We start from the raw sequence: 21,517 nt of genomic DNA, 5'->3' as shown, positions 1-21,517 counted from the left end.
CCAAGGGACTCACCTTCTCCGTCGGTGCAGCCGCAGTTCGGCGACTGCTCCGCTCCTTCCTTGGCTCGCACCAGCCCCACCACGGCCACCCGGGCAGGGCAGCACCAGCCCCTCCACCGGCAGCCACCCCGTTACAGGGAGTGTCCGTCGCCACCAGCCTCGCTGCCCGCACCTGAGGCTCCTCCAGCCCCGACTCACAGCTGGAGCCCAACAGAAACGGGGGGCCATCGCCCGACCCCCACAGTGCGTCACCTCCTACCCTGGGCTCCATCACAGCCTCTCGTCTGGTGCAAAGGAAGTGCAAACGCAGCCGTGAGGGCAAAGGAGGCGGCGGGTATTTATTCAGTCACACACTTAACAGTTCCCGGGAGCGAGTCTGCTCTGGGGCTCGAGGTCCCCTACACTCCCCCTGCCCCTGGGACACCTTGGCAGTCGTTCCCGGAGCCACGGTCATCGGGCTGGTGGGGAACGGACAGGCAGTTGGTCGCCTCCTGGAGAAACGGGCTGCTGGGCAGAGGTGGAGGCAGCCAAAAATGAGGAGCAGGGCGCAGGACACTAGAAGAGAGGAGAAAAGTGGGAGCCGGCTGGACAGTGGGGGTGTAGTGAAGAAAGCACGAGGCAGAGAATGGGACAGCGAGAGAAAGACAGAAAAGACGGGCAAGAAAAATGACAGAGGCACAGTGAGAGGGAAAAAAAAAGGGAGCAGGACAGAGATGGAGAAAGAAGCAGCAGGGACAGAGGAAGAGAGGCAGAAAGAGGGAGTGGGAGCAGGACAGAGAAAGAAAAATAAGGACAGGGAGCAGGATGGAGATGAAGGAAAAGAACTCGGATGGGCAGCATGACAGAGAGGGATTAAAAAAGAATAGGGGCAGGGAGCAGGACAGCAACAGAGAATAAAAAAAGAGGGAGCATGAGAGAAACGGGTTGGGGGGGGAGCAGGACACTGGGACAGAATGAGAAAAAAGGGGCAGCGAGCAGGACAGAGTGGTAGAGGTACAAGAAAGAGGGATAGAGAGACAAAGAGGAAGACAAGGGCAGAGAGAGAATGACGGGAGAGAAAGATGGGGCAGGGAGCAGCAGAGAGGGATGGAGAAAGGGATGGGGAGCAGGACAGAGTTACAAAGAGAAAAGTAAGATGAGGGAGAAGGGCTGAGGAGCAGAGACAGAAAGGTACAGGGAAAAGGACAGTGAGATAGAGGAAGAAATAAGGTCAGGGAGCAGGACAAAAGGACAGGCAAAGGAGAGGAAGAAGGAAGGATAAAGATGGGGACAGGGAGTGGGACATACAGAGAGACACAAAGTAAGACAGAGAACAGGGGAGAGGGATTGAGTAATAGATGCAGATTTGGACAAAGAGATGGAGAAGGTAAAACCAGCGATGGGCTGGAGGACCTGTTTCTGACAACTTCTCACTCCTGATGTCACTTCCATGGCCTCAAAAATGGGACATAGCACAAGACAGAGGAATGACGGAGTGAAAGAAAAGGCACAGGGAACTTTTTAAAAAGAAAAAAACGAGAGAGCAAAATAGTGATGGGGAATGGAAAAGGGATGGGGAGCAGACAGAACAGGAGAGGAAGAAGAAGCAACAGGAAACAAAAAAAAATTCTGCATTCCTCCTCTCGGATTCCTGGAAAAACAGCCTGCCTTGTTGCTGCTCCAAAAGGAAAGGGATAAAATGTATGGGACTGTTGTTACTACAAGATGATTGCTGTTACTGCTAGTTGTTTTTCCTTCTCCATTAGGAAGTGTGCAGAGACTCATTTTTTTCAAAGGCAAAATTAACTTTTGTTAATCTCAGCTGCTGAGATTTCCTAGACAGCCTTCCAAATAGAACTTTCCTTATGCTAGGTGGAATATTTATATAGACATGTAGGGATTTTTTTTTTCAAGTCTGTTTGCTTTCTTCCCAGATAAAGGCTACTACTTTTGCTTTCCCTTTCACTGAGTTGCTGAAGTAATTCTAGGTCTTCCTTTCTTCTTTCACCCTTCTCTCTTTCGACTCTTCACCCATCCCACTTCTTTACATCATTCTGTTTTGACAGTCTGTTGGGCTAAGAGACCTTAACTCAGAAACAAACCCCTCTTCGCTGAGCTGGTGAATTACAGCTTGCTCATCCTGACAAAGGTTTCTAATATTACTGGCTGTATCATACCTCTGTTGGAAGGCTGCTTAGCTGTTTGCACAGCTTACTGCAGGCTCCTCTGTAGTGAGAGACTAATTTGTGCCAGAGCTTAGCACTAGTGACTAAATGAAGGCCTTAGGCCACATGAATTGTACTTTAACCTTTGTTTTTATCTATGGAAATGTAACCGGTAGATGAGGAAGTATAAGTAAAACTTTAACTACAGGATATTCTGTAACAAAAGATAAGGAAATGTCTCAAGACACAGACAAAAAGGGTGCCTGGAAGCTGCGGGAGAAAATTAGAAGAGAAGACCCCAGACTCCACAAACAGGATTGGATGAGCCTAAGTGCTATCAGGAAATCAAGCAACTTATAGAGACTATAAAATCCAGTAACAATCGACAGGCGGAGTCCCTCTTCAGAGGCACCCAGCTTGAGCTGTAACTACTATGGCATATTAAACATAGTAGAAGAAGAAACTCCGATTGTTTTATTAAAGTGGAATCTAGGGACGAGCCCTGTTGAGGTGGCATCTGCATAATTCCTACCATGGTCTAGGTGGCGGCTGTATAATTCGTACACCTCTCAGCATCCAAGCTTTAGCCCCAGCTGCAACTTTTTTGTTGACTATAACTAATAACAGTGATAATGATAAAATGTACTCCAAATGACCAAGCACCTGACTCAGAGAGGAGCCAGACCTCTCCAATGGTAAGGATTTCTCACTTATTCAGTATGGAAATGGCTGAAGATGGAATCCAGTGAAGAAGCAAATTCACGTAAGAAAGATCTAAAGAGCAACAGTTCCGACCTTTGTCGAGTCCCATTAAAACCTGTATATGTATGCCCCTCTGTGTGTGTGTGTGTGCGCGCGTGCATGCGCACGCAAGTGAACAGAAATCCAAAAACTTGAGAACATTATCAGGAGCAGAACGAAACCAACTGTGCCTGTCTTTGTTAAGACACATCAGGTTAGTGCAAGAGATACAAAGAAACAAAGTATTTATTGTTAAAAGCTTTTCTACGAATCACTCGGCATCATACAATGAAGATACGGTGGCTACAGAGTAGGAGGAGTCTCTCTCTCTCTCTCTCTCCCTCCCTTGCTTCCCCGCTTTCTCTCTCTCCCTCTCCCCCCCCCCCCCCCCCCCATTTGCTCACTCTCACAAACCCACAGATGTGTTTTTTTAATGGAGTTCCTTTCTTCAATGAGATTGGAAAAGGTGTTTATCATACAGGATCTGGCAGAACAGATACATCCTATTAAACAACAGAGCAGTTACAGAAAGGAGACCTCTTTCTTCAGGAAAAAAGAGCTTTCTTTTCCCCCTCATCTATTTGCACTGCCATAAAAGTGTTCTCAACACAAAAACAGGCCAAAAAACCCCCAATACCTGACTAGCATTTTGGCAAAATTAGGAGCCCTAGGATATGCACCAATATTGATATATACACTAATATTTTCACTCAGCTTCCACAGGATAAATTCTAAACAATGTGGTGTAAAAAAACTGCCAGCTGAAACAACGTCTGCACTACAACCACCAACCCTGCTAAGTTGAACAACTGAATCCCTGTTGGTAACAGTGGAAAATGTTTTGACAATGTGTATCAAAGTTACTTGCAGAACATTTGGTTCTGTTCTGCGCGCCCATTTCCCAGGCTACATACAAGTTGAGACTGGCTTTCTCCCACATACTCTCTACATGTATACATACACACGTGCAAACAAAATATACTGACTCACATGGACTGTGCTATTTCCAACAGTACTGCACATTATCCTGTGCTATGTCTTACTGGCACTTCAGTGGCACTCTGCTCCATCTTTTTATTTAATTTTCCACTGCTGTATTCTTCTCTCTATTCCATAATCAAACATTTGTTTTCCCTTTAATTTCTAAGAAACGCTTGGTCTGAATCCTGACTCATGGCCAACAGCTCAAAGGACTAAAAAGAGTGTTTCAAACCTGCCATGTCAACACTTCAGCTCCAAGATCTATTTCCCTTCTATTGGTACTCCAGAGTTCCGTTTCAATCCTTTCCTAGTTTGATGCTATATTTTCTAACTATATTATCATCTATACATTAACTACTTCTATGCACAGAACATGGGGTTTTTTTGCAGTATGCACAGATTTGTATTGTACTGTGGCAGCAACTGAAGATCCCAAAACATCTTCTTGTCATCTTTTATACGCACAAAAAGACAACCATCCTGAACTTAAAATGAATTTATCATTCACAATCTGCCACAATTACATGCCTGTTCAGTACCACTGCCTTTCATTTTCGTATGCCCAAGCAGCATTTGGTCTAGTTCCTCCCAGTATTGCTTCATTATTCCTCTTCAAATATAATTTCTTTTTTTTGCAAACAAGCAAGCTCCTGGCTGCACTCCTGGAACAGAAGACAAAATTTCTCTCTGTGTCTCTTCAGTAAAAAGCCTGAACTGCTTCTGAACACAGGAAAAAAAGCGTCAAAATCTCAAACCCTAGTTTAACCAAAGGAAAGACACCTGACAGCTATTCCTAAGACTCACTGTTGGTGACCAGTCTTTTTATGTACAGTAGGAATATGGACAGTGGGATATAAGTATTTAGATTTTGGATTGCCATCTTCAGTGCTATCTACAGTGGCTGACTCATGCATGTGCACAAGTGTGCACACAGATACACTTCAGTATAGCATTGGTGCTTAACATAGATTCACCTTCCAGTGATGCTGTTGTGAACACTGGGCAGCAACACCACATTAGTTTCGTTAATTTGCTCTGAAAGAGACTTGGAAACAGATCCGTCCAATTAATTCTACAGAGATATTCTAAAAGCAGGCTGGACTCCATTATGTTGCCAGCCAGGGGAGGTTTAGATTGGACATGAGGAAAAATTTATTTACTGAAAGAGTGGTTAAACATTGGAACAGGCTGCCCGGGGAAGTGGTTGAGTCACCATCCCTGGAAGTATTTAAAAGACGTGTAGATGTGGCACTTAGGGACATGGTTTAGTGGACATGGTGGTGTTGGGTTGACGGTTGGACTCGATGATCTTAGAGGTCTTTTCCAACCTTAATGATTCTATGATTCTATGACTGAAATTTCTCTGTACAAATATTCGCCACTTCAATGGGAAAGTTCTCAAAAAGCAGAATTCCCTGGCAGACATCCTGCAGGCATCTATCTCTGTCCCATGCCCTTCTCACATCCTTGCATATCTTTCTCTGTATTTCTTATTCCTGGAGACTGAATGCATCCCCTGAATGTAGCTGCTCCGTTTACCACATATAGAAAAGAGTTTTATACACTGGACAGCATGCACACAACTGACACAGCAGTGTAATAAATATGGAAGCACAGTAGCAGATGACCCCCACTGTTTTCCCTCATAATTCTTGCTTGTAGTCCAATTAGTGGAGTCCTGAAGTAAATAAGATTTAAAGTCATTCACTGTCTGGCAGCCTCACAGCCCCTCACTATACTCAGTTTAAGACTGCAGGATTTCACGTTTTACTGTAAAACGAGGTTTTAACATAAAAAAGTTCCAAACGAAGCCATTCCCAGTAAAAGGCCTCCGACAAAGAGGTACAGCTATGCTTTTTCTTACAACAATGGTTTTGCATGACGGTACTGCCATCATATGACTGCAATCAAATATAAGTTTTCCAAGACATCTCTCAACACAACAGTGAGAGTAAAAGCTATGGCACTGTTAATGTGAAAGCAGAGGTATTAAATAAAGGGGTGGAAGAGAAGACTATCTCTTCTGTGACTGGACAGAAGAAACTTTTAAGTTCAACCAAGAAATTGGCAAAGATAGAAAAGGACAATACTACAGCAAAATGCATTATTCAGAAGAGTTGCCTCCCTTCCATACCACATGTGAATTTGATTCTCTTTCCAAGAAAGTGAAAGAAAGGAGATGAAAAGGAGTAACCTAGAAGAGGATTTTGAGTGCCACATCATCTGGACAGAGAGTTATACCTTGGCAGCTGCTTTTTGGACTAGAAATCATGTTAGGCCTAAAAAAAAAAAAAGGGGGGGGGGGGAGGATTTAATGAAGATGTCCCTGCTTCCAAGTAAATACGGTATAAATTCCCATAGTCTGAATTTGTCATACATTTACAAAGAAGATGATTTCTAAGGGATACGTTCTCTGTGCTATTTAAGGCTGATCGTGCTTTATAACTCAACAGCATCCTATATAACCAGTACGTATCACGTATGAGGGAACTAAATAATTCATAGTAAGAGGCAGTTCACCTATGATCAAAATGTGAGACCAATCCAGGGACTCTGTTAACATCTTGAAGTAAAGAGAAAACTGCCACGTTATATGAAGTTAAGCTTCTTGGATTCTGCACCAACTTAACAATTAGGGAAGTTCTCTTCAGTGCTGATCCCTGCTGGCACACAGAGAAACATTTAAGAAATCTCGTATTTTACATATATGCTTATTTTTAATATCTGCTGTGTTCCAGGCAGGTATCAGCAAAGCACTATTAAGGTATTTTCACTTCCTCAGAATGCCTCATTTCTTGCTTCAACATCAGCTTTGCTAACACCACTGACATTAAGGATGTCTAAGAAGCTCTTATCCCCGGGATAATTCTCTTCCTCTCAGTACAGCACGTTGATCATACCCATCTAGTGATACGTAATTCAGTCTACCTTTCACTGCAGGGGTAAGGGAAAGAGGAAGTATTAGAGTTTGCAGAAGAGATGTCCTGACTATACTTCTTTCTTCCAGAGGGGCTCTTCATTCTAGGAATGAAAATCCCCCTAGTTTGTTCTTTCACATGGTGAGATGGCTTCTTGCACTGCTCCAGCTGGAATAAAAACTCTATTCAGGCACAGCTGTAAGAAAGACTATCTTGTCTAATTCCAGAGAAGTTACTATTTGAGACTCTTAGGTAACATAGGATGAGAACTGCATTTATTTCTCTAAATCTGTAGTCTTCTGTAACACCCATCTCAACCTCCCTCATCAATGCCACCCATGATTCTATGCATAGCCCATTAGGATTTGCTGTGTAGTGTCCGAAATTTCCACTAAAACTTAATGATGCACGTTGATGAATGAACCTTCTTTAACACTGACACTTGCACAGCGCCGTCTCTGGCCTGGAATGGTTTGAGACACCCCCATGGGCAAGATTTTCAAGGGTCACTCTAAAGCTGGTGTTCTGACTGGTGTGTTGATGGTACATTCTCATCCAGTCAGGAAGCAGGTCCATGTGTAACAGTGAGCTAAGTAACACTGAAAAGTCCACTGGTTTGGTGGTCATGATGCCAATGGGATATTGTGAGCACTACTTATGTGTTGCGCACTCCCAGAGATTGTTCCAGTTCTTGCCGGCGCTGCTGGATCTGAAAGAAAAAGAAAAACTGTACAGTTCAGCAGATTCAATTGTTCAGTGGCAGGAAGATTCATTTATAAGCCAGCAGTGTGGAGAATTCCTTCATACCTTGCAATAGAAATATCTGCTCACAGCCTCTTGAGACCATGGCTCATGATAAAATTCAGCTCTGCGTTCTTCCTCTGGGTTTCCAACTACATCAGTCATCACCTGTGACAAAAATAAAAACATTTTTCACTATAGCTCTTCTACCATGTAGAGAAACATTCAGATTTACCTAGAGTCAAAATTTAGCTACATTACTACATTAAAGATGTTCAGGACTGTTCTCTAAGCCCAAGGCAAATAGACAATGAATGGCATGTGTGCTTACTACCAAAACCAGATGGTCGCATACAAACTGTGAACTGTGAACAGCTCTTAACCTCTGCTCCTCAACTGTGCCAAGGAGTAATTCTGGACACCAGTAGTTGCCCAGGCTAAGTGCCACGATCTCTAATAATTTAACAGCATGGACAGTTTAGTTCCAGTGCCCAGGAAAAATTCCCCGGTACTGTATATTTTATTAGCCTATGTATCCAAAGAACCTCAGTAGTTACCCATACACAGGGTTAACAGCTTGAAATTGTTAAGGTATTCACATCAGATTGAAGCACAACTCTGTACCAGTATTGCCCTTATTGCAAAGCATATCTTACCTTGATTTCAAGGAAAGCTCTGATGGGGAAAGCATTAAGGAAAAATAACACTATTGAAATGCGATGAACAGAAAATCCTAGTAATTCCAAAACGGCCAAAGTCCTGAGCTGATTTTTCAGTCTCTACACAGCTGCGGAGAAAGCAAGATTTGAAAAAACAACCAGTTGTTTAAGGAATTAGTGGATGGGACTGCCTGGAAAACTGCCCTGAGGGACAAGGGAGCTGAACAGAGCTGGCAGCTCTTTCTTTAAGGACATTTTTCCTCAGAATGAAAGAGCTCTAAATTCCCATGTATAAGAAACTGGGCAAGGAAGGCAGGAGACCAGCATGGCTCAGTAAGGAACCTCCTGGTCAAACTAAAGTGTAAGAAGGAAATGCACAGGCAGTGGAACCAGGGATAAGTATCTTGGGAAGAATATAGGGATGCTGCCCGGATGTGTAGGGATGAGCTCAGGAAAGCTAAGGCACAGCTAGAGCTGAATTTGGCAAGGGATGTGAAGAATAATAAGAAGGGCTTTTACAGGTACGTTGGCCAGAAAAGGAAAATTAAAGAAAATGTACGCCCCCCGCCCCTGGTAAATAAGACAGGAGAACTGGTGACAACCAATATGGAGAAGGTTAAGTTAACTGACAGGTTTTTTTGCCTCAGTTTTCAATGGTAATCTCTCTTCCCACATCTCTCAAGCCCCTGAACCTCAAGGGGGAAATAAGTCCCTCCCATCGTAGGAGAAGATCAGGTTTGAGACCATCTGAGGAACCTGAATATACACAAGTCCATGGGACCTGATGAAATGCATGCCAGGATCCTGAGGGTACTGGCTGATGTAGTCACTAAGCCACTCTCCAACATATTTGAAAAGTCACGGCAGTCAGGCAAAGTCCCCAGTGACCGGAAAAAGGGAAACATCACACCCATTTTTAAAAAGGGTAAAAAGGAGGATCCTGGGAACTACTGACCAGTCAGCCTCACCTCTGTGCCCAGTGAGATTATGAAACAGATCCTCCTGGAAGACATGTCGGAACATATGGAAGGCAGGGAGGTGATTAGAGACAGCCAACATGGCTTCACAAAAGGCAAATCGTGCGTGACTAATCTAGTGGCCTTCTACGATGGAGTGACTGCATTGGTGGATAAGGGAAGAGCAACTGATGTCATCACCTGGGTCGGGGCAATCCTCAGTATCAATACAGACAGAAGGATGAACAGATTGAGAGCAGCCCTGCAGAGAAGGATTTGGGGATACTGGTAGACAAAAAACTAGATATGAGTCGGCAATGTGCGCTTGCAGCCCAGAAAGCCAATTGTTTCCTGGGCTGCATCAAAAGAAGTGTGGCCAGCAGATCGAGGGAGGGTATTGTGCCCCTCTACTCTGCTCTCAGGAGACCCCACCTAGAGCACTGCGTCCAGCTCTGGGGTCCACAGTACAAGAAAGACATGGACCTGTGAGAGCAGGTCCAGAGGAGGCCACGAAATTGATCCGAGGGCTGGAACACCTCTCCTGTGAGGACAGGCTGAGAGAGTTGGGGTTGTTCAGCCTGGAGAAGAGAAGGCTCCGGGGAGACCTTGTTGTGGCCTTTCAATACTTAAAGGGGGCTTATAAGGAAGATGGAGAGAGACTTTTTACCAAGACCTGTAGTTACAGGACAAGGGGCAATGGTTTTAAACTGAAAGAGGGTAGGTTTAGACTAGATACAAGGAAGACTTTTTTTTATGATGAGGGTGGTGAGACACTGGAACAGGTTGTCCAGAGAAGCTGTGGATGCCCTGGACTAGATGATCTTTGAAGGTCCCTTCCAACCCAAACCATTCTATGATTCTATAAAAAAATAAAATTCTGATGACTAAGTCTCCAGCATCACAGAATCAAGGGTAATTATAACATTATTAGTGTCTTTTGCAGAGTAGTACTGTGCAATCACAAATCTGATGCCAGCAGGGCAGAACACTATAGAAAAGTCCTTCATGGGACTGGTTGTCAGTCAGGGAGAACACTGAACAACTCTTCTATGTATGCAGCTAGAGAAGCTCCACAACGCCTTACTTTGTAAGCTCTTCAAGCTAAAGGCTGCATTATTTAAACATTCTTTCAGATGCCTGTCCCCTTTTGAATACAATATAAATAATCATAATCTTAACAGTAGATTTTTGGAAGACTATTGACTACAAACTAGACATTTATGTTTGAAACACACAATGATTTTATTAAAATAATTTCATGGATTCATTAATACAACTGGTTTTGAGGTGTCTGAGTTAAAGACACAAAGTGTGAAACTTTATGAGGAACAAATTATTCATTTTTGCTGGCAAACAACTGAACTTCTTTACATTCAATTTCTTGCGTATCTCAAAGCTAAACGCAGAGGCAGCTGATACTTAATCTGCCTATTTCTTAAATAAGATTAAATTATGAACTAACAAAACACACAAATTGTGTTGTTGTACTATAGGGTGCTCCTGCTGAGTTTTATATAGCTTCAATTTTACAGAGTACACCAACACGGCCCTGCACTTCGATCTTACTGTCTGACCACAAATTTGCCTACCACCCCCATTAAGCACCACTGTTCTACTGGAAATGGAATACAGGCTAAACTGTCTTTCCTGCATACTGTCTGCTTTGGGTTTGCAGTATTCCACCCACTGTCTGTCTGCCACCAATTTTCCATCCTGGATGTTTTAGCTATACACTCTACATACATTTAGATAAAATTCTTACATTCTGGTTCCACTATTCATTCTTCTTCAAACCTTAGCTCACCTTAAGATCCCTACTTTGGGACCGGAGAAGGTCTTGGATGTATCCTTTGGGATCTTTGGAGAAACTCAGCATGAAATCACGTTGTATTTTTAACTGATTTATGGATTCGATTGTCTCATGAATCTGAGAGAAAAAAACAAAGCAAATGTTACTTAATTCCTCTCATGCTCCAGTGACCCTGAGGTCAGCCCCATTAGCATCTTTGTACTTCTTGTAATGTACAAAGGTGACAATTCTACACCGCAGACTTGTGCAGGTTCCCATGGCTTTTTCCCTTCAAAGAGGGAGTTAACCGCAATCCTGCAATTACATTTTGGTTTCACTTGTACTTCTGCAACACAAGTAGGTACAGGATTCTTCTTCACTTCCTGCGTTGAACTGCTGGATGGCATACTATATACAATACTGAAGAGCTAAGTCATGTCACTGTACAATGTAGTAATTTCCTGTGTACAATCAGTCTTTCTGCCAAGTCTGGGATTTTTCAGGAAAGGTGCTACATAAATATGTCTTTAAACAGTGCCCAATACAAGAAAGCAGTTATTCCCCTGGTTAATCATCATCATATCTTCAATACCCTGCTATGATCCTTAAAATTTCTAGTGATTGCCTGATCAAGTCCATGTTAATTGAACTCACATAACAGCCGTGACTTCTAGACTTTTTCTTATGAGAAAGCCTATTAAAGTCACAATGGCTGCAAAAAAGAGGAGTGTGAACAATGAGAAATGAGGATTATGGAAGGTTTATAGAAAATGAATCATAACTTCAGAAATATTATGAAAGAAATGAGCATTAACCAGCAGGGAAGAATGAAGACTCCAAAGAGAAGTCAAGGTCCTATAATCATCCTGGATAACGAAATAAAGTATGATCAATGGGAGGACAGTTAATGAATCATTTGCACATACAGACACAGAAAAGCAAACTTTTGCTACCCTGTTCCTCTAAAATTCTAGTTTGAGATTGTAAACCTATCTTGTTTAATTTCATATATACAGCTATTCTGCCAAAACAGCTAATGTGGCCAGGCACATGGGAGAAAATAATCCTCCCCCGATCTGGCTACGCCACCAAGGCCACTAGTGTAAGCATAACTATATGGTATGTTAACAGAAGAGAGCTGCTGTCAACTTAAAATCATTCCTTATTTGGGAAAATGATGTAGCCATGCTGGAGAGAAATCTGTTGGCATGCACTGAGTTTCCACTAGAGGACTCTGTGGCAGCACAGCAATATGTGGTACAGATGATAACAATGCAGCAGTCAATGCTTGTTTACCCAGAAGTGACTTCAGTAACTTCACTAATCACAGCTTGCCCTCTGCTGTAGCAAACGCTCAAAAAAGAGGTGATACAGACATGAGAAAAGGTGAGCTGGACTGGAAAAGAATAATCCTATGCATGCTGCATGCAAGCCTATGTAGGCTGGGAACCAGCTGGCTGAGCAGCTGCCCTGCTGAAAAGGACCTTTTGCAAGAGCCATAAAACAAAAGATGCTGCAACAGTTACCAGAATCCATAGGATTGCTAGTGTCCAAACCCCCTTTAAAATTGCATGAAGACAAAAGTTTAACATATTTGTTTGTATTAGAGGTAAACAAACAGAAACTGGGCCTGACTGTATGTCACATAAATCGTATCTGGTCCACGATGTCACACCTCTTCTTCTTCCCTTGCTCTGAAAAGCCACTTTTGTTTAGCCCTTACCAAGCCAAATCAGCCATTTACACATGTGCCAAAAGCTAGCTAATAGTCTGCATGACATGAACCCCTAATACAGCCTGCAGAGCTCACCACTGCTATAAGACAGATACTATTATTTGAAGTGTGCATGATCCTCTTTCAGTAACACTGAAAACAAGTCTGCCAAACTGCTCCAAGTGATTTTTTCTTCCATACATTTTCCATATTTGCACCTACTGCAGAGAGATGATGTGCAACTGTGCATGCACAAAACACATCTGGAGTATAAGATTCTCTTAGCTTTGCCTTATAGCAATTTAGTGAGATACCATGACCTCTCAATAAACAGTTATAGTCAAACAGTTCCGATGATTCTTGAATGCCAGGGGACTCATTATACTACCTGTGAAACTCTGCTTCTATCACCTCGACAACTGTGTCAGGCCCTGGATCAAATCCTAAGTGGGAATGCCACTCACCCCTCTGTATTCCCATTGCATGTGGCTGATTCATCCCTTGAAAGCACATCCAATTGAGAAGTCCCTGTCTCACAACATTACTGTCTTTGACGTGTGACACCAAACCCACATGAAGGTACACAATGAGTATATATGCCATGTGATACTTTACTCCTGGGCTAGTACCTTGTTGTCCAATGCTGTAATCTCCTGTTGGTTAGCTGTTGAGAGAAGAAAACTACTCATCTGTCCCTTTAATGGGTCTTCAACTTCTACATCTATGTCATAACAAGCCGTCTTCTTCTGATCGTTGGGGTCAACACTATGGAGAGTATAACAGAAGATCATGAGAACTGCCATAATGAATCAGAATAAATATCCATCCAGCCCAGAATATACTCTTCAATAAAGCCTGTTGCAGATGCTGCGAGAATAGTTTAAGAACAGGGGTATCTTTATATATTTGTATATCCTAGTATATCCTCTGATCTTTCATCAGCCAGAATTCAGAGACTTTTGAGCTGGAGGTTTTGTCCAGACCACCAACTTTAATAGCTGCTAAAGGACATAGTCTTCAGTAAATTGTCTAACATCTTCCTGAGACCTGTTATAACTCTGGCCTCCAAAGTAATCCCCAGTGGTAAATACCATACTGGTATGGTCTCTGCTCGACTGCATCTTTTTTGAGATAGGGTAAGTAGAACTGTACACACTACCATTCTGGATGTGAACACATAAGGACATTTTATTTGGTTCTCGGTTCCTTCTCTAATAATTCCTAGCACTGTAATTGTATTGGCAGCTATGCAGCATTGTAATGATTCCCAGCTACTTCTTAAAAGGTAGCAGTGAATTTGGGGACCACCACTTTATTTGTAAAGTTGCCGGCTTAATTCTTCAAAGAATATAGCCAGTCATGCCTTCCTGTTACAGAAGCTATATTGACTCTTCCCCAATATATCACATGTCTATTAACTTCATTCTCTACTACAGTTAGTACCAACTGGCTTCCAATATCCAGGATCAGTCCTGGTATGTTTTTGGCATCACACTAACTATTTACCACCCCTTTGGTACTGACGGAGATTTCAGTAATAGGTAACACATTGTATAGAATCATAGAATCATTTAGGTTGGAAAAGACACTTAAGATCATCGAGTCCAACTGTAAACCTAACACTGCCAAGTCCACCTCTAAACCGTGACCCTAAGCGCCTTGTCTACACGTCTTTTAAATACTTCCAGGGATGGTGACTCTAAACCTCCCCTGGTGCAGCTTGAGGCTGTTTCCTCTCGTCCTATCACTTGTTACTTGGGAGAAGAGACCGACACCCACCTCACTACAACCTCCTTTCACGTAGTTGTGGAGAGCGATGAGGTCTCCCCTGAGCCTCCTTTTCTCCAGGCTAAACAACCCCAGTTCCTTCAGCCGCTCCTCATAGAATTTGTCCTCTAGACCCTTCACCAGCTTCTTTGCTCTTCTTTGGACACGCTCCAGCACCTCAATGTCTTTCTTGTACTGAAGGGCCCACAACTGAACACAGTATTTGAGGTGCAGTCTCACCAGTGCCAAGTACAAAGGGACAGTAGTTGATAGTTAAGCAATTTCATAAGTCCTGCATGAAAAACCATTTACAACTCCTCATTTAGTGTGTTTTTATTTCTATTTGATACCTTGGTGTGATAAAGTTTTTCAGACACACTCTTTCCACCTGCCCTCCAAAACCCATACTGCACAGGTATGGGACCTTCTCTAATCTCTAAAGTTAACATTGATTAAAAGAATGAATTTTGATTTTCTTATCTGACTTTAAGCAGCTGATTGTCCTCCAAGAACAGTTTTTTTAAATGTTATCAATTTCTCAGTTTCAATAGTAGGCTTCCTACTTCCAATATATTTCAAGCAATCTTACTATTTTCTTTTTCATCTTTAACAACCTAAATATCAGTAGTATTCTTTGGCTTGTCCTATCCTAAATTTATATTTAATTTGTTGGGGTTTAGACTTAACATTTACTTTCTCTTTATCTTTAGACTAAATTTTCTTAGCAAGAAAACAGTTTTTCAGCCCATTAGTTGGTAAATCAGACTTCAGTCATTGTCACTTGTAATATAAAAATGCTTCTCAACACTGTTTTTGAAATGTCTAGGTTGCGTGCATCTGCTGTAGGTAGTAAAAAAATTGGGTCAGGATCTAATTGAGCTTGTTAGACTTGGGGGAGCAGAAGAACTTCCATGGACGGATTTGCATTAGGAGTGTTGCAAGCAGGTGGAGGGAGGTGATCCTTCTCTATACTCAGCACTGGTGAGGCCACACCTGGAGTACTGTGTTCAGTGCTGGGCTTCCCAGTACAAGAGAGATATGGAGCTACCGGAGAGAATTCCGCGAAGGTCCATGAAGATGATTAAGGCATTGGAGAACCTCACACATTAGGAAAGGCTGAGAGATCTGGGACTGTTCAGCCTAGAGAACAGAAGGCTTGGGGGAGAGGGGTAGGGAAACATCAGTACCTGAAGGGAGGGTTTAAAGAAGATGGAGCCAGGATCTTTTCAGTGGTACACAGTGACAGGACAAGAGACAATGGGTGCAAACTGAAACACAGGAGGCTCTGTCTGAACACCAGGAAACACTTTTTTACTGTAAGGGTGACCAAGCACTGGCACAGCTTTCTCAGAGAGGTTGTGGAGTCTCCCACGTTGGAGATGTTAAAAAACTGTCTGGACATGGTCCTGGCCAACCGGCTACAGGTGGCTCTGCTTGAGCAGGGGAGGGCATTTGACCAGATGATCTCCAGAGGTCACTTCCAACCTCAACCATTCTGAGATTCTGTGATGCTGTGGCCTCCTGCAAGTGAATCAGCAGCAGAAGGAAGACTAAGGAAAACCTGGGTCTGGGTCTGGTTCTGCCACTCATGTCAAAAGCCATGGAAAAGGCCGAGGCACTCAGTGTTACCTTTGCCTCCATTTCTCCTGGTAAGTCCTGTCCTCAGGCCTCCCAGGTCCCTGAGCACGTCAGAGTGTCAGGGGAGCACGGCTGTTCAGAGGGACCTTGACAGGCTGCAGAAACAGGACGGCAGTTCAACGTTGTAAAGTTCAACAAAGGCAAATACAAAGCTCTGCTCCTGGGATAGAATGACGCCATGCAGTGGTACAGGTGGGCATCAACTGGGTAGAAAGCAGTTTTGCGGGAGTGGACCTGGGGGTCCTCATGGACAACAAGCGGAGAATGAGTCTGTGAGGTAAGCCAGCCATGACAAAGGTCAACTGCAAAATGGTCTGTGTTAGCTTAAGTGTTGCTATCAAGTCAAGGAAAGAGGCTATTCCTTGCTATGCCACACTTGTGAAACTGCATCTAGACTTCTGGGCACAGTGTCAGAAAGACGTGACATTCTGGAGTGAGGCCCACAGAGGACCACCAGGATGTCTGAGGGCTGGAGCACATGCCTACCAAGAGAAGCTGCAAGAGCTGGGTTTGTCCAGCCTTGAGAAGAGAAGGGGAAAGGGAGATCCTATTGGTGGGTGCAACTGCCATATGGGGTGGTAAAGAAAAGACAGAGCCAGCCTCCTCTTGGAGGTGCACAACAATGGGATGAGAGGCAACAGAAACTCACTGCAACATGGGCAGTTGACTCAGTATAAATAACTTTTTTTTTTTTTAAATCATGATGGTAGTCAAAAGGGGGAAATCAAGAGCTCACCTATTTGCAATAGGAGAATATTGTAGAGCTATGCTTTGTAATCTACTTGTGTAATGTTAATAGCGTGGGAGATGGCTTGCTTCTTTGAAAAAATGGGAAATCCCACAGATGTTTCTCTTTATACCTCTGATTTCAGGTGTCTCAGCTGCGATAAGGAGTGCAACTGAAGAAAGGCTCCAGGCTCCAGCTCCAGCTTGAGCTCAGGTAAGAAGATTTGACTTCTACCAGTTTTAAATTTCATGAATTCGGTATCACAGAGATCAGAAACTACTATACACTCTATATTTTTTAATTGCATTCTGCATTCTCTTTGAGTCTACCTAATATTTAAAATATTTACCAAGATTAGAGGCTTTCTGTTCATCTCTATTTCATTTCCACTTCAACCCCATTGCATTTTTTGTTTTCTTTTTCCAAAAGGGGGGGTGGTTGGTGTTTGGAGTGGTTCTAAAATACTGTTATTTCTAGAGTGAGTTTGGAATACTTCACATTTTAGTCTCTGTGCACATACTCTAAAACTAGAATGAATAATTATGATCTAGTTGACCTTGTTGTAAAAGAAAGTCCTGAGGACTTATCTGAATTAACAGCACATATATTTAAAATCACTACTGATGAAAAATTCCCTGTAGCAGTGTGCTGGCTTTAGCTGGGATAGAGTTAATTTTCTTCACAGAGGCTAGTACAGGGCTATGTTTTGGATTTGTGCTGGAAACAGTGTTGATAATACAGGGATGTTTTAGTTACTGCTGAGCAGTGCTTATACAGAGTCAAGGCCTTTTCTGCTCCTCACAATGCCCCACCAGCGAGTAGGCTGGGGGTGCACAAGAAGTTGGGAGGGGACACAGCCGGGACAGCTGACCCCAACTGACCAAAGGGATATTCTATACCATATGACATCATGCTCAGCAATAAAGTGGGGGAGGGGGGCGCTGCTTGGGGACTTGCTGGGCATCAGTCAGTTGGTGGTGAGCAATTGTTTTCATTTGCATCACTTGTCTTTCTTGGGGTTTATTTCTCTCTGTTATTTTCCTTTTCATCATCATCATCATCATTATTATTATTATTATAAAATTTTATTTCAATTATTAAACTGTTTTTATCTCAACCCACGAGTTTTCTCACTTTTAACCTTCCGATTCTCTTCCCCCATCCTGCTGGGGGGAAGTGAGCAAGCGGCTGTGTGGTGCTTAGTTGCGGGCTGGGGTTAAACCACAACAAGCAGTTGGCAAATTGGTTCAGTGGGTGACTACATTCACTCTTAAAAATTGAATGCAAGGGGGCAGGGCAGAGGGTCTGTGAGAGTCTGTTCAAAGCTCAACTGGACTAGGCCTCTAAGCATCCTGATATAATTTGAACCTGCTTTGAGTTGGGAGGGGGGAGCTCTAGATGACCACCAGCAATCCCTTCTACTGTACATTATTCCGTGATTTAATGAGTCTAAAAATTACTTACTTCCTTATATTCAGAAATATTTGTTGTCAATATTCTGTAGGAAATCAAATCACTACACTCAATTAACAATAATGTTTAAACACCCAGAATCAGAGTTTTGACCAAGACCACAAAGGAACTTGGGAAAGACTGAAGTACCTTAACAGCAAGGTTACAATCCCCAAAAGTCTCTTTATCCCCCTCCCCCCTGCACACAGTTGTCACTTAAATATGGAATGTGCTGGAAGTGCACTAGATAGCTGAAAGTTGCATTTCATCTACTATGCCAGAAATACATCTGTTTCGACAAGGATGCCAGAAGCTCAGTACCTTGGTCACAATGGCCTTCTCTGAATCTAGGCATTCTTTATTGTAAATCTCTTGAGATCTCTGACTAGTTGGCATTCTTAGAATAAGATTAACACCGAAACAGCTGACCCAAACCCAACAAAGCATGCATGGACTGGCCACTGTATTTGAAACTGTAATACTGTTGTACATTTTACATAATAACTCAGTGATTAGAATGATTGCCCATGATGTACAATATCTTACTTCAATTCCTTTTCTTCCCCTCTAAGTGGATTTAAACTCTCATTCCTCTCCCCTTAGGAAAGAAACCTGACCAACTCTCTCAATGGTATTCTAGTAGGGACAAAAATGATAAGAAGTTTTGCATACTCCTAGAGAATTGGTGCCATTCTATTGAAAATAATTCAGAATTATATAGACCAGAATGACACAGAGAATGAACACACAACAAAGTCCAAGGTACTCACCTGGAAGTTATAAAAACTGGATTCTGGTCCCTGCTACCGTAGCTGTTTCTGTATTTTATAGAGTGAGTGTTTTGCATATGACAGTGCTGAGCTGACTGACCAGCTTACCTGATGATATGGTTTATCACTATAGGGTCTGGTGGCAGCAACAGGTTAGTGAGTCTCTGAGGAATTTCAGAAAACTTTAGCCGTGGACAGTCAAAGATCTGGAATATAATAAAGCATGTTATCCTTGTCCAAAACCTAACTTGCAATTAAATGAGAAAGTAAGAAATCAACAGTTCAAAAGTAAGGTGATTTTGAAAGCTGTAATTCTGACTCCTTGCACAGAATAAATTTTTGGTCACTTCTGTCCCTGCAAATTGCTGGTGAACTTAAAATCTGGGCTAGCTGACAGACGCATCAGACGACGACAATTTCAGGTGTCCCACTTTTGGTTTAGCTGCTGAAGGGCACAGGCCACTTTAATGGGACATCAGGATCAACTGTATGAATGATGGGAGAGAAGTGAACACCTCCTGTCTCACTAAGGGTTTGCAGCAGCATGTCGTAAAGAAAACAATTTTTTTTTTACCAGAGGAAATATAGGAACAGTTTTGCTTTTTTTTCCAAGGCATGTTTCCTGCAATATTTTGTGCTAAAGAAAAATACAAGGAAACATTTTTGGATTTTAAAACTATTTGCCTTTTTTTTTTTTTTTAAGATTAAGGAAAAAAAAAGTCAACATGGTTTTACTTATTTTTAATCAAAACCTAAACACAGCCTCTTGGAATGGATCCACTCCTTTCCAATCAACATCTCATGGTTACCTTCTCTTTACTATGGACCAGAAGCTAAATACGTATTGAATTCAGAAAAAAAAATATTTTGAAAAGGATCAAAATCTGTAGTTTTTGAAAATTTTCTGTGAGTAATTGCAATGCGTTGCCATGAATCTAGAACCACTCCTTACACCTGGAGTTTTCAGAAATGTAATTATTACAGCCTTTTTTTCCTACTGGGATTTTTAATGCTCTGAACAGGTGAATAGGCTTTTCTCTAAAGATATTCCGTTTAAACTGACTTAACCCCCCCCTGAACTATCTATATATTAACATTTGCCTTAAAACATGCCATTATGTGGAGGCAATTTGTAAAAATGTTGAGGCCTATGCAAATGCAAATGCCTCTTAGGGAAACTATTTCCACCTGATAGAAGAGAGATACTACTTGTAGTATTGTGTCTATAAACAGAAACACACTTTGCAGCTCTAGAGACAAAGGATGCAGGCAGGGTTGAAAAGAATGGACTATCAGGTTGTAGAATGGACATACGAAGTCAGACTTTTCAACTAGGATGCTGTGGTTCCTCAGATAGAGTATCTTCTGAAATCCATAATTTTCTGGAGTGAGGGAATTCGGTAGCAGAAATACCTAGAAGCCAGCTCTGGCTTTTGAAATACCTTTGGACCTTTTTTCTTGCTTTTGCTTGTAACACTGTGGATTTCAAATCTCCCAGCTGACGTAAACCGTGCTTCTAAACAGAAAAGGATCCTTCTTCATCAACTCTAAAATCTGTCTAATTTTCTGGACTTACCTGCATCCAGGAATTCAGCCAGCTAGTTTCTAAAGAGCAAGGAAGTAACCAAATCTACTGAGTTTGCAACTCACTCTTTATTTCCGTTCTGAATTCTGACACTTGATAGAGATGACTGTGGAATTCCCACTCAAAATCTTTGCATACCAAGCTCCATCCAATCTGCTGTCACCACTGGCTCAACACTCATGTCAAACTCCTAATGTGGATGCCCAAGAGACGAAAGCTTTAAGAAGGGAAAAGGGAGCAAGGACACACAATACTGAGAGAAGGGGTGGGGACTGGAAACTAAGTCTAGATGGAATTTTCCTAAAGCTTCTCACATTCCTACTCAACTGGAGCTAATGGTCTAAACTTATAACCACTGGCTCTGAAAGTCTATATGGCTACAGTAATTCTGGTGTGTGAGGTAACTCATTCAGTGGTAATTTTTTAGTCTGTACTGTATTGTGTCATTAGATATAACCACAAGCACACCAGCATAGGATTTAGAAAAGCTGGCATACCAAATGAGAAGACCAGTATCTAAAAGGGAATGCTAGAGACACTGATGTGTTATGTACTGCTCCCCAAGTGATCTGTGTACTCCCAACTATGACCATGATTTTTTCCAGGAGTTCCATGCCTAAAACTATACAGTCTACAGAAATAACATCAGACTGGAAGGCATTCCTAACCCAATTCCTTTACCCTCCATATCTCAATCTTAGAATATTAGGGTGAAAAACAAAAAAACTAATAATGTTTCATTTGATTTAATGGGATTCATTTTCTAAGTACTAACATCAGTTCTGAAAGCAAGATTAGCTACTTAGGACAATTTTGCCAGAGACCTAAGGAAAATGGAAACATTCATAGAATCATTGAGGTTGGAAAAGACCTCTAAGATCATCAAGTCCAACCGTCAACCCAACACCACCATGCCCACTAAACCATGTCCCTAA

General features: G+C 42.3%; 1 protein-coding gene across 4 annotated transcripts in view; it reads right to left on the bottom strand.

Annotated features, from left to right (window-relative positions):
- Positions 1 to 6,166: 6,166 nt before the first annotated feature.
- The window catches only part of SMARCD3 (SWI/SNF related, matrix associated, actin dependent regulator of chromatin, subfamily d, member 3), a 110,851-nt gene continuing 95,500 nt past the window's right edge, over positions 6,167 to 21,517 (bottom strand). For all 4 annotated transcript variants that reach the window (XM_009277098.2, XM_009277097.2, XM_009277099.2 and 1 more), the window contains 5 exons: positions 19,106 to 19,203; positions 13,273 to 13,408; positions 10,945 to 11,067; positions 7,592 to 7,693; positions 6,167 to 7,493 (listed from right to left, as the gene is read on the bottom strand). In XM_009277098.2, coding sequence (XP_009275373.1) covers positions 7,440 to 7,493; positions 7,592 to 7,693; positions 10,945 to 11,067; positions 13,273 to 13,408; positions 19,106 to 19,203 — 513 coding nt within the window. In that variant the 3' untranslated portion in view covers positions 6,167 to 7,439. The remainder of the gene's footprint in view (positions 7,494 to 7,591; positions 7,694 to 10,944; positions 11,068 to 13,272; positions 13,409 to 19,105; positions 19,204 to 21,517) is intronic.

This window comes from Aptenodytes forsteri, unplaced genomic scaffold (assembly GCF_000699145.1).
Source record: "Aptenodytes forsteri isolate BGI_AS27 unplaced genomic scaffold, ASM69914v1 Scaffold466, whole genome shotgun sequence".
In the NCBI taxonomy this organism is placed as follows: Eukaryota; Metazoa; Chordata; class Aves; order Sphenisciformes; family Spheniscidae; genus Aptenodytes; species Aptenodytes forsteri.
Note: the sequence above shows the minus strand (reverse complement) of the source record. Positions and strands in the feature narration are given on the sequence as shown.